Raw genomic sequence first — 13,614 nt, 5'->3', positions numbered from 1 at the left:
CAACAAAAACGCAAAACTCTAAAGGCGATGACGTCATGCACATGCGTATTACGTGTTCAGTCTATAGTGTTTCATCGCCATCTAATGGCCTGGCAGCAGAATATAGCGTTTTCAGTTGTTTTCGTGGATCTGTGTGAATGGAGACCGTTTTGACAATGGTGTCGTCTGTACGCATTTTTAAGCATATCGTTGTTGTGTAAACGTACCCTAAAAACACAATGAAAACACAGGAAAGACCAGACATGTTACACTGGGATTAGAACAGGAGTTTTTGAGCGTGTGCAGAACTCGTGCTGAACTGAAGTCATTAACTGCTTTAGTGATCAGAACGTTCTTTTCTCTTCATTATACAATTTATTTTCAGTTTGAATGACTTTTGTTTGTCATGCTGCTAAGATAACCAATGTGAAATCTTGCTTTTGTAATGCGTAAAAACAAACTAAATGTTGATTATTTGTATAACTAAAAGTGTGTCAAATATTGCAATATCATTTTCATAGATTACAAATCGCTTCGAAACTGTACAACCTGTAGATGAGCTGTTCTAAAACATCTTCTACAAAAATGCTATTGATCTCACGTATTAAAATAAAGTGATGGATAAAGGAATATGACCTAGCCTGGAAAAGGTTAACATACAGAAGATATTTGCTTTAATCCCTGGGTACTACTTCACCAGCTTAATTAAATAAAATTGAAAAAGATTTTTTTCTTTCTCACCATAGGTATGGGCCCATATGATCTCCTAGCCAGGCACATGGTTACTGAACTCAACGCAGTTATTGTATCTGTAGAGTAAGTATCTAATGTTTATTACAGCCACTAAATCGTCAACTCAATAAATATAAACTGTAACCCGGTTTGTAATAAAATAGTAATATTTCGGAATAGAATTCCCTCAATTTTCTTTCATTTTAAGCAGGTCCTTTTAGTAGCTTTACCTGAATTAATACTACTCATAAATATGCAAAAAATGTGATGGGCAACAAATTATTATTTTCAGCAACATCAGTTGAAACCGTCATGTATTCTTCTCAACAGTGATGGGAAGGCCGATACTTTTCCGCAAGCTGGTTCTTTCGGATCGGATAACTGTTATATTTCCAATACCTATAATTTGTTATACTTTATGCTTTTCAGCAAAAGACATCAGTAACATACATTTTGCCCTCTTTATGAAACCCTCGGCAGACAGTTCTCAGCATGTCAGACATGCCCTAAAGATTTTTCTCAGTTCCAAGGAAAGGAGGAAGGTTGTAAGGGCCGGGACTTCCCTTGTTATTGACCATAGAAGCTTGGGTATCTTCTACTATTGGAAGATAACAGCTTAGAGAGTGGCACCATTTCATTCAGGCCCTTAGCGTCGAGAACGATGATTGGCATGGCTCTTCAGTCTTTTACTGTTAAGGAAGTCTGTGTACTGCTGGCAAGATCTTTTGGCATCTTATGGTGGCGTGCTACAGTGCTCAGTCGCCGGCAAGCGCTTCCCAGGTTTCGCTTGGGAAGCCGAACAACTGAAGGTCACACTTTCAGGACATCCTTGGGCCGGCCGACTGGACGAGGGGCATCAGCAATTTCGCCGTACAAAATTGCTTTCGGTAAACGTTTTTCATCCATGCGGTAGGTGTGGCCAGCCCATCGTAAGTGGCAGGTGCGCAACATAATGTAGAGGTCTGTGCTCTTGGTCGTGGAGAGGATATCCGAATTTGGAACATGGTCCTTCCAAGTTATGCCAATAATTGAACGCAGACAACGAAAGTGAAAGTTGTTCATGTCTACAGTAGGTGCACCAAGTTTCGCTGCCGTACAGGAGAGTGCTGAGAATGCAGGCCTCGTAAACTTTGATTTTTAAGTGGAGAGAAAGTGAATTGTTCTTCCATTCTCTCTCGCTAAGCCTGCCGAAGGTTGATGATGCTTTCCCAATACAGATGTCTAATTCGCAGTCTAGACTGTTGGAGGTGTCGACTGTGGAACCCAGATAGGTAAACTTTGTGATATTTGTCAGTACGCTGTTGTTGAAGGTGATTGTGGGTGAAAGCATAGCAGGTTGGGCAAAGACTACTGTTTTTCCCAGGCTGATCTTCAATCCAAACTCCTCACAAGCAGCAGCAAAAGAGGAGCACATAGCCTGCAGCTCAGTCTCAGAGTTGGCAATGAAGGTGGCATCATCAGCATATAGGAGTTCCCGGATGTGGACGCGGTTGATCTTTGTTTTTACGCATAGTCTTGCTAGGTTGAAGAGATTGTCAGAACTGCGTGTATGAAGTAGCACTCCAGAAGGAACAGGGAAAGCTCGGCACAAGACAGCGGAAAAATATATATCAAAGAGAGTTGGAGCTAGTACACAGCCTTGCTTCACGCCACAGAAAATTGGAAATTCCTTAGAGGGAGAGACCTCTAACTGTATTGTTGCCATCATGTGAACATGAACATGAAATTCTTGTATGATTTTCAAGAGTTTAGGTGGACAGCCCAGTTGGCGAAGTATGGTAAAGAGGCAGGACCTACTGACATAGTCAAAGGCCGTTTTAGATCGACAAAGACTGCATACAGAGGCTGACCTTGCTCAATACATTTCTCTTGGATTTAGCGAACTGAGAAAATCATGTCGATGGTAGACCGACCAGGCCGGATTGGCTCTCTGGAAGTATCCTGTTTGCTATGACCTGTACGCGTAGGAGGATGAGGCGGGCAAGGACCTTGCCAGGCTGGGAGAGTAGAGCTATGCCGAGGTAGTTGTTGCAGTCGCAGCAATCCCCTTTATTCTTGTACAAAGTAACTATGTTAGCGTTACGCAATTCGTCGGGGATAGTGCCTTCATTCCAGCAGGTTGAGAAGAGGTGATGGAGTTCCACGACAAGTGTGTTGCCACCGCTTAAGAATATTTCAGGTGGAAGCCCATCCACACCAGGGGGCTTTGTTGTTCTTTAGGAGGCTGATGTTTTTTTAACCTCATTTAGAGTAATGTAGTGATGTTGTCAAGCTCACGCCGGATTGGAAGTTGGGGAACAGCAGATAAGCTCACTGTATGCTGAGCCTGTAACAGCTAGTGTTCCACCCAGCGATTGAGTTGATCGTCGAGGTTTTTGAGTATTTCTCCTATTTAGGATTGTAGAGGGGAGGACTTTTTCACCAGAGGTCCTAGAGCCTGCTTTAGACCCTGGTACATACCACCAGTATTACCGGTAGCAGAGCAATCTTCTACACGTCTGTAGATGCTTTCCCAGTAGAGGTGTTTTGCCTCCCGAGTTAGGCACTGCACCTCTGAGCGGGTCTGCTTCCAGTAAGCAATGGTACGAGGGGAGGAGTCTTGTTTGACAGCCAGTCGTGCCACACGGTTATCCACAAGTGATGGAAGGAGTGTGTCTGCGTGACACCTAAACCAGTCAGGCTGTTTTTAAGTACGTCTACTGAAGCTGGAAAATGCGCAATCACTAACTATGTTACAACAGCGCAGCCAGGCCGATGTAGCATCCTGGGTGGGGGCAGACAGAACAAAATTGGCTTGCAGCGAAGCCTGAAACTGTTGGCGATTTTCAATTGACTGGGTCGCAAGAACGTCAAGCGTCGGAGACGGCTTTGGAAGAGACAGGGATTCTCTTGGGTTTGAGTTTAATCTTGCAGCACACAAGTGAGTGATCTGTGTCGCAGAGTGCATTGCAGTCGGCAGAGTGCATTGACCTAACATGAGTGAGGTCCTGAAGGTGGGTTTTTTGGATGATCACATGGTCAAGTTGATGCCAGCGTTTAAAGCGTGGGTGTTGCAATGTCATCTTGGACCACATTGAGCCTTCAAAGAATGATGATGGAATGCACAGCTTATGTGAAGCGCAAAGCTCAAGGAGGCGCTGTCCGTTGTCGTTCATTGAGCCCACACCATGTGGACCCAGCACGTCTGGCCAGGCGGTGGTGTTACTGCCTACACGAGCATTGAAATTGCCAAGAATGACTATGCGATGGCCACGACTAATGTTGGAAAGAGTTTCACTCAGCAGGAGATAAGCAAGTGAGGATCGGGGCATAGGTGGACAGTAGTGTTACTGGACCCGAGGTGGTGTGCAGTCGCAGTGACGACAGCCTGGGAGAGATGGAGATGGGAGTTTCAACGAAACCTAACAGCTTATTGCAGATGGCAAAACCCACTCCATGCTTTGGTCTTTCCTTGTCAGAATAGCCAATCCAGTAAAACGTGAAGTTAGCTTCACGTACAGAGCCACTTCCGATGAGCCACATCTCGCTTAATGCTGCGATGCCCACCCCGAGTCGTAGTAGTTCCCTGTCTATAACAGCAGACTTCCGAGGATGGACTCGAGACAGGAAGTCACCCCTTGAGTGCGGACATTCCAACATGCCAAACGCAGTTGGGAGGCAGTAGCAGCATGACGACCGGGCTCGCCTGCCTAGAACGCGAGCCCTGCCGAGCAACGGCAGCACCCCTGTTTGCAGGGGGCTCCCGAGTTGCCAGTCGCTGAGAGTTTTCTCCAGACAATTCCATCGTAGTTGCTTGAAACGTCAAGCGCCGGCGCTAGAAGTTAGTGGATGAATGCATGCCCAGAACAAAGCATCCACCTCTGGACCCAGCACTGCAAGCACCAGCGGAGCACAAATGTGCGACAGCTGGAGCAGTGATGGGTTGCCCCGCAGTATCCCTGACCTTTGATCATAAGATGGTTCTTCCGCTCAGTTATCGGACATGGGAGACCGGTAGCTGAATCCTTCGGCCGCGCTCACACCGTGACTGCCAACTCCTGCTTCCAAGATGTTATATTGCTATTTAACCCATAGCTGGGGTCTGGGTTGGTGAGAGCCAGGGCATGTCCACACACCGGTGGGCCATGAACTCAGCACCTCTGGTGCTTCAGACTGCTCCGAGATCCATCATGCACTTAGCCTGGGGCCGCAAGGTACCCAGTTTACCATGGTGCACCACGTGGAGGTGGCATGAGAGTCTTGGCCGACGAGACGCTCTAACCATCAGTGAGTTGGACTTACATAACTGCCCCCCTTCACTCTTTCAAGTATAGATGGTGGTTGCAGCTGGAAGTGAGAGAGACAAAGCACCCGAGAACCAAGCAGCTAAGCACTCTACGCAACTACACTGCAACACTACACGCACGAAGGCCCTGTGTGACCAGAACACACCACACCAATATACCACTATAGTCTATATCAGTGTTTCTCAACTGGTGGGTCGCAAGACCGTTTTGAGTGGGCCACGGAGTGTGCAGTAAAAGAAACAACAACATTGTACTTCGTGTGTTAGGTGGGAAGGATTTGCATGCAGGTACGGTACAGTATGATGTTTATTCTATTCATCAGGAGCAGTTTCTATATGTTTCAGTAACAGTTCGTGTTAGTATTGTGTATTTACCATGGTAACTTGTTTCCTTAACCCCAAAATGAATTTGAACATGCATACAGAGGTCCCAAGCAAATGGAACACTAATCAACATTATGGTGACTTCAAAACAATTACAGTCGTAAAGAATATATTTATTACAGTGGCATGATTAAAGACAACATTATAATGTGAAATCACAATAAAACAAGAGCAGTAAATTAATATGATGTCAGCATCATTCTGCTGTTGATTCAAAGTCATTTGTATGAAAATGACCCAGCATGCATTGATTTCACAGTAAATTTCTTACGAATGTAATTTATTGTCAAATAATACTCTTTAATCCTTTAAATTCCTGGCAATTTTGTGTAAGATATAATTGAAACAAATGTAACTCTACAGTTCCTGTTAGACATATTGGAGTAAACAAGATCTTGTAGCCTATTCACCTTATTTTTCAACACAGAAGTAATTTCTTAGAATGTGCAAGACTTCTGATTAGTTTATCCATTATTGGTTAATAATAATTCTAAATGAAACATAGCAAATGCAGCGAGTTTGCTTTCTTCTTCTCTGAGAAAATCAATAATATCAGAAAGGTGATCAGCACATCCTTGAGTTGCTCTGGGGTCAGACAGATCAGACCACAACCTCAGAAAGTAGTTACTGTCTAATTTCAAAGAAATTGATGGCAACATTTTGGAAGAAACCGTACAGCACCTTAAACCATCAACCTGCACTCTTGACACACTTCCCACATCTTTTTTCAAAAGTGTGTTAAACTGTTTAGAAGCAGATCTCCTAGAAGTGGTAAATGCCTCACTTCTCTCTGGGAGTTTTCCAAACTCCCTGAAAACTGCAGTTGTCAAGCCCCTCCTGAAACAGAGCAATCTGGATAAGACCATCTTAAGCAACTATAGACCGATCTCAAATCTTCCTTTTAAAGGCAAGATCATTTTAAAAAGTTGTCTTCAATCAGCTGAACAAATTCTTAAGCTCGAATGGATACTTTTAAAATTTTCAATCTGGTTTCTGACCACATCACAGCACAGAGACAGCGCTAATAAAGATAATAAACGATATTCGGCAATACTGATACAGGCAAACTATCAGTGCTGGTACTACTCGACCTCAATGCTGCATTTGACACTGTCGATCACAACATATCTTGACAGGCTGGAAAACTGGATGGGGCTTTCTGGGATAGTCCTCAAATGGTTCAGGTCATACTTAGGAGGGAGAGGTTATTATGTGAGTATAGGAGACCATAAGTCTGAGTGGACATCCATGACATGCGGAGTCCCTCAAGGCTCAATTCTTGCGCCACTCCTATTCAACCTGTACATGCTCCCACTGAGCCAAATAATGAGAAAGAACCAAATTGCTTACCACATCTATGCAGACGACACACAGCTCTACTTAGCCCTATCGCCTAACGACTACAGCCCCATTGACTCCCTGTGCCAATGCATTGATGAAGTAAACAGTTGGATGTGCCAAAACGTTCTTCAGTTAAACAAAGACAAAACTGAAGTCATTGCGTTTGGAAACAAAGATGAAGTTCTCATGGTGAAACACATACCTTGACCATACCTTGCTAGAGATCAAACAACTAAAAATCAACTCGGGAATCTCAGTGTGATTCTAGAGTCAGACCTCAGTTTCAGTAGTCATGTCAAATCAATAACTAAATCAGCATACTATCATCTGAAAATTCTTGCAAGAATTAGATGCTTTGTTTCCAGTCAAGACTTAGAGAAACTTGTGTTGATTATTGTAATGGACTCCTCACTGGCCTTACTAAAAAGACCATAAGACAGTTGCAGCTCATACAGAACGCTGCTGCCAGGGTTCTGAGCAGAACCAGAAAATATGAAAATATAACACCAGTCCGCAGGTCTTTACACTGGCTCCCAGTTACATTTAGGATTGATTTTAAAGTATTATTACTGGTGTATAAATCAATCAATGGCCTAGGACCTCAATACATTGCAGATATGCTCACTGAATATAAACAGATCACTCAGATCATTAGGATCACATCAGCTAGAAATACCAAGGGTTCACTCTAAGCATGGAGAGTCTGCTTTTAGATACTATGCCAGCCGCAGCAGGAACCAGCTTCCAGAGGAGACCAGATGTGCTCCTACAGTAGTCACATTCAAATCCAGACTCAAAACACATCTGTTTAGCTGTGTATTTAATGAATGAGCACTGTGCATCCAACTGTTTGCACTATTTTATTTCCTTTTTATTCTAAACTGTTCTTATTTCTTTTATTTTAATTACTTCTTTGTAAAGCACTTTGAATTACCATTGTGTATGAAATGTGCTATATAAATAAACTTGCCTTGCCTAATAACTAGAAAAAACAAAGTGCAGTAAATGCGAATAATATGATAACAAAAACCAGTATAAAGCAGCATGGCTGACTCTTTTTCTACAGGTAGGACATAATGACATTGTCTCTTACGTTAAAAACAAGCTGGATAAGGTTTAACTGAAATATCTTTCAAAGTTCTCCATGCCACAGGGTTTGATGATTTCAACCAAAAAACAATAAAAAAAACATAATATGAATTCCTATACAGTGGTGTGAATAAGTTATTACCCCCATGCTAAAGTTGCCTAAAAAGAGGAATAAAAAATCATCTTTTGGAAATTGATCTTAATGCCTTAATTAGAAAAATGAGGAAAAATCCAACCTTTAAGGACACCAATTTTCTTTGTGTATGAATAATGTATCATAAATAAATAAACGTTCTTCCTTAAAATACAGGGTGCATAAGTCAGGCCCCCCTATGTTAAATTCCCATAGAGTCAGGCAGATTTTTATTTTTAAAGGCCAGTTATTTCATGGATCCAGGATAATATGCATCCTGATAAAGTTCCCTTGGCCTTTGGAATTAAAATAGACCCACATCATCACATTCCCTTCACCATACCTAGAGATTGGCATGGGGTACTTTCCTTAAGATCATCTTTCAATGCAAATCAAACCAGCTATTAGGCTAACTGAAATAACACCATGCCAATCTCTAGGTATGGTGAAGGGAATGTGATGATGTGGGATATTTTAATTCCAAAGGCCAAGGGAACTTTATCAGGATGCATATTATCCTGGATCCATGAAATAACTGGCCTTTAAAAATAAAAATCTGCCTGACTCTATGGGAATTTAACATAGGGGGGGCCTGACTTATGCACCCTGTATTTTAAGGAAGAACATTTATTTATTTATGATACATTATTCATACACAAAGAAAACTGGTGTCCTTAAAGGTTGGATTTTTCCTCATTTTTCTAATTAAGGCATTAAGATCAATTTCCAAAAGATGATTTTTTTATTCCTCTTTTTAGGCAACTTTAGCATGGGGGTAATAACTTATTCACACCACTGTATATAGAATTTGAGATTGTGCAAGTCCAACCCACCTGAAAAGCAGAAGAATAATGAAGCTTGATGGTTTGTTTATCGAGGTGATGGGGGAGTTTACAGGTTAGCGTGGCTCACGCACGGACGATTAGCATGTGAATCGCTTGTGCGCGTGTGATCACATTACAGTTAATGAGTAGACGCATGAGAAACTGTACCTCTCGTTGGTTTCATACGAATTAAATAAACAGAGAATATTTGTTTTGATATGAATTGCTTAATTTAAAAGTAGACACTTCACTTGCTTTCTAAAGACATATCTCTCATGTCTGTGTGGCAAGTATTCGCTAGGTTACAGTTCATTTTCTGACACAAGTATTCGCTAGGTTACAGTTCATTTTCTGACACATTTCAGAATGGACTTCACTGAGAGAGAGAGAGAGAGATGACAAAATCTGCATCCTTTTGTTTTCTATATTTTATTAAAAGCACAACATTATGTTCCCTTTCGAGGGAACTCGCGATGCGTCATCGACGCTTTGGGAACGCCCCCCAGCGTGAATGCGTCTGAGCATCAATGTCAACTAGTCCAATGGAAAGAATGAGCGTCACGGGCGGGTGACGTCATGACCAGGAAGGGATTAAAGCACATCCGGTGCAAACCGGCATTAGCTTCTGTGTCTCAGCAAGCGATCTGTGTTACTCTGTCTCTGTCTATTTATTGTTGTCTGTTCAATATTATTGGGAAGAGTTATGGCGAAACAACTTTACAAACTCTGTGCTTCTCCCTGCCCGCGTTATTTAACGGGTGGGGACACACACGAGCTTTGTGTAGTTTGTTTGGGAGTGGAGCATGCGGTGTCAGCCTTCGAGGGGGCTGATTGCCAGCATTGCGAGATGCTTCCGCTCCGCATGCTCCGCTCTCGCCTGGCGCTTTTCGAGGAAAGTGGATAGGATCTCTTTACGGGGTTGGAGACGGGTCCGCGGATCTTATCTCCTCCCTTTCCACGAGGGATCCAGTGCTCTCTCGCCAGTCTCGGAAGCCCGCGCTGCGGTCTCTTCCGCCCGGGGAGAGAAATCAATGCTTCAGTGCTCTACCTGCTCTAGATGTGCTGGGCATTGAAAGTGACATACGCTGGGGAAAGAGATGGCAAATCCACTTCCCCCATGATTGTGAGAAATATATATAGCCTATATATATATATATGATAGTTTATACATTATATATAAAATAAAGTGAATATATATAAAGAAAATATAAAAAAATAAAATAAAAATAATGGTGGAGGTGTTTACTAAGGCTGTAGATAAATTAAATATTTAATGGCCAGCAGTAATAAGGGGGCACTCGTCCTAAAAATAAAATAAATTGAACGAGTTTCCTTCCCTCTATTTTTCCACCTCCATCACGGGGCCTTTCATTTTTCCCAATCTGCACAGTGAGCTGTATAGATCATGGAAAAAGCCATACTCATCTTGTCTTTTAGCCCCCACATTCATGTATATTCAGACATTTGGGGGTTAAGAGAGTATGGCTATGGGGCAATACCCCGGGTAGAACAGACGCTTGCGAGCTTTCTGTCTCCCGGTTCAGTATCGTCCCTGAAGGCGTCGGCTTCTCTCACTAAACCATTAAAGAAAACTATTTTTTAATCTAGTGGGAAAAGCATATATGGCAGTGGGTCTAGCATGAGCCTGCTTGCACACTATAGCAGTGCTACAAGCATATCAGGCTGACCTGCTGCGGTATTTGGACAGAAGTGAGGGAGTTTGGCCCGATGGGGTTTGGGAACTCCGTCGGGCCACAGATTTATCTCTCAGGGATGGCAGCCCTTGTGGTCACTGAGAGACACCTCTGGCTCAATTTGATGGGAATCATGGATAAAGATTCAAGATAATCTCTCCCTCGCTATGTCCAACCCCCTGGGGCTGCTGGGCATGAGCAGCTCCAGCTGTCTAGTTTCTCATACACAACACAGCAGCCAAAGCCTTCAAAGCAGAAGCTGGATCCGAAGACCGTTCTTCACGCTGAGAAGGCTACGGCTCAAAAGAAAAGGTCTGGCGCCACCGGCGTCAGACCGGTGAGGGCAGCCCCAACCGGGGTGGAATGGTATACACCTCATTATACGGTGCCCTTTCCATCTCGGTGCTCTCAGGGGACCGTTCTGCCAACCCCGCCACCCTTGGTGCTTCGGGGCGCAGCGGTCTCCAGCGAGCTTCTGGCGCAGCGTCAACTCGACATTGCGTCGGACTCGCGCCCTCTGAGGGGGGTTCGAAAACTGGCTGTCTTTATTACACCAGAGGCCAGCCTCGAGGCGCTGGTTCCCTTGGTAGATTTTCTGGCAGCGTGGAAGCTACTGCCAAATATATCTCTATGGGTCCTGCAGTTAGTAGTAAGAGGCAGATTTGGTTCTCGTCCTCCAGGCTACAACGGAGTGTTGCTCACGTTAGTGCATTCCGAGCAGGCTCTGGTAATGGAGCTAGAGGTAAAGGCCCTGTTAGCAAAGAAAGCTATAGAGCAGGTGTACTCACCCGACATTGCGTCGGGTCTTTACAGTCGTTATCTCATTGTTCCAAAAGAGGATGGAGAGCTGCGTCACATACTAGATCTTCGTCTGTTGGAGTGTTTGGTGCTGGAACTCAAGTCCAAGATGCTGACACTCAAATAGATTGTGACTCAAATCAGATCCGAGGACTGGTTTGTCATGATAGATCTAAAAGACGCATACTTCCATATCTCCATCCTCCCTCAGCACAGGATGTTCTTGAGGTTTTCTTTGGGGCAAAGAACACCAGTATCAGGCACTTCCTTTCGGTCTAGCTCTATCACCCCGCACATTCACGAAGCGTGTAGACGCAGCTCTGGCCCCGCCAGGCTGCAGTGCATACGCATTCTGAATTGCATAGATGACTGGCTGATTCTAGCGGAATCAGAACAGTTAGCGGTTCGGCACCGAGGAGTCGTTCTCGCTCATATGCAGATGTTGGGGTTGAGGCTCAATGCCAAGAAGAGTGTGCTTTCTCCAGTACAGAGAACTACTTTCCTTGGTGTGGTATGGGATTCAGTGACGATGCGGGCCACTCTGTCGCCCGTTCGTGTAGCTGCTATCCTAACAGCCACAAAAGAGCTGAGGCTAGACCAGTCACGCACTGTAAAACAGTTCGAGAGACTGTTGGGTCTTGTGGCAGCAGCATCCAACGGGATACCTTTTGGCCTGCTGTACATGAGACCTTTACAGTGGTGGCTCAGGACCAGAGGGTTCTCCCCGAGGGGAAACCCACTTTGTATGATCAAGATCACGCGGCGGTGTCTCCGCGCTTTGGTTATATGGAGGAAACACTGATTCTTAACCCAGGGTCCGGTGTTGGGAGCTCTTTGCCATCGAGTTGTGATCTCGACAGATGCTTCCCTCACTGGCTGGGGAGCGGTATTGGAAGGCCGCTCAGCTCAGGGCTTGTGGAGGAGTCATCATCTCGCTTGGCACATGAATTGCCTAGAGATGATGGTCGTCTTCAATGCGTTGAGACATCTCCTCCCAGACCTGAGGGGCCATCATGTGTTGTTCTGAAACAGTGACTGTTAGGCCTCAGGGCAGCAGCGTCCAATGTGATACCCTTTGACCTGCTGTACGTGAGACCTTTACAGTGGTGGCTCAGGACCAGAGGGTTCTCCCTGAGGGGAAACCCACTCCGTACGATCAAGATCACGCGGCAGTATCCCCGCGCCTTGGTTAAATGGAGGAAACTCTGGTTCTTGACCCACAGACAACACGTTAGTGGTCTCTTATTTTGGTCCCTCAGGAAATTACGCTGTCTGAGGGCAGTGTATATTCCAGGGGGGCCAGAATATTGAAGCAGACACCCTGTCGAGGCAGGGGCTGAGGCCAGGGGACTCCACCCCGAGGCGGTGGAGCAAATATGGGAGTTTTACGGCCAGGCAGAAGTGGATTTGGTTGCTATGGTGCAGACGTGGCCGAGGCTACGTCTGTACGCATTTCCCCCTGTTGCTCTGCTCCCAGGAGTTCTGGAGTGATTCCGCCAGGATGGAATAAGCCTATTTAGTAGCACCACCCTGGCCGAGCTGAATTTGGTTTGCGGACCTAATTTTTCTCCTCGACGGACCTCCCTTGGAGGTCACGATCAGGAGAGACCTTCTGTCTCAGGCAGGGGATGCAATATTGCACCCCCTGCAGGGGATTTGGAAACTGTGGGTTTGGCCTCTGAGGGGGCCCAACTCATAGAGAGTGGTCTCTCAACCGAGGTTGTTGAGACCATTCTAAGCTCCAGAGCTCCCGCTACGAGGAAACTATATTCACTATTTCGAGAGTTTTTCACTTCTTGGTGTTACCAGCGTCAGTGGGATCCGATTAACTGTTCAGTAAACACAGTATTCGAGTTTCTGCAAGAACGCTTTGTATCAGGTCTATGTCCTTCCACGCTTAAGGTATACGTGGTGGCCATTGCGGCTTTCCACGCCCTGGTGGGGGGTACATCGTTGGGTTGAGACCCCCTGATTACACGTTTCCTTCGTGGCACATTGAGGCTGAGGCCTGCAACTCGCACTAGGGTGCCAGCTTGGGATTTGGTAATAGTACTAGAAGGCCTGTCTAGGGCTCCATTCGAGTCCTTAGATTCGGTTTCAGAGAAATTTCTTACCCTTAAGACTATCTTTCTGCTAGCTATTTCATCCCTTAAGAGAGTTGGAGACCTTCAGGCCCTTTCGGTTTCCCCCACTTGCCTTGAGTTTGCACCGGGGATGGTCAAGGCATTCTTATATCCGAAACAGGGATACGTCCCTAAGGTGCCGACCTTGATTCCGAGGCCTATTGTGCTGCAGGCTTTCTGTCCTCCTCCTTCTACATCTGCGGACCAGGAAAGGCTGAACCTCTTGTGTCCA

General features: G+C 45.0%; 1 protein-coding gene across 1 annotated transcript in view; it reads left to right on the top strand.

Annotated features, from left to right (window-relative positions):
- The window catches only part of aadac (arylacetamide deacetylase), a 54,597-nt gene that overhangs the window by 24,116 nt on the left and 16,867 nt on the right, over positions 1–13,614 (top strand). The window contains exon 3 of the mRNA XM_056271246.1: positions 726–795. Within this exon, the coding sequence (XP_056127221.1) occupies positions 726–795 (70 nt within the window). The remainder of the gene's footprint in view (positions 1–725; positions 796–13,614) is intronic.

This window comes from Rhinichthys klamathensis, unplaced genomic scaffold, assembly GCF_029890125.1.
Source record: "Rhinichthys klamathensis goyatoka isolate OS25496 unplaced genomic scaffold, OSU_Roscu_1.1 h1tg000313l_1, whole genome shotgun sequence".
Lineage (NCBI taxonomy): Eukaryota > Metazoa > Chordata > Actinopteri > Cypriniformes > Leuciscidae > Rhinichthys > Rhinichthys klamathensis.
This window is presented reverse-complemented; position numbering and strand designations above follow the sequence as displayed.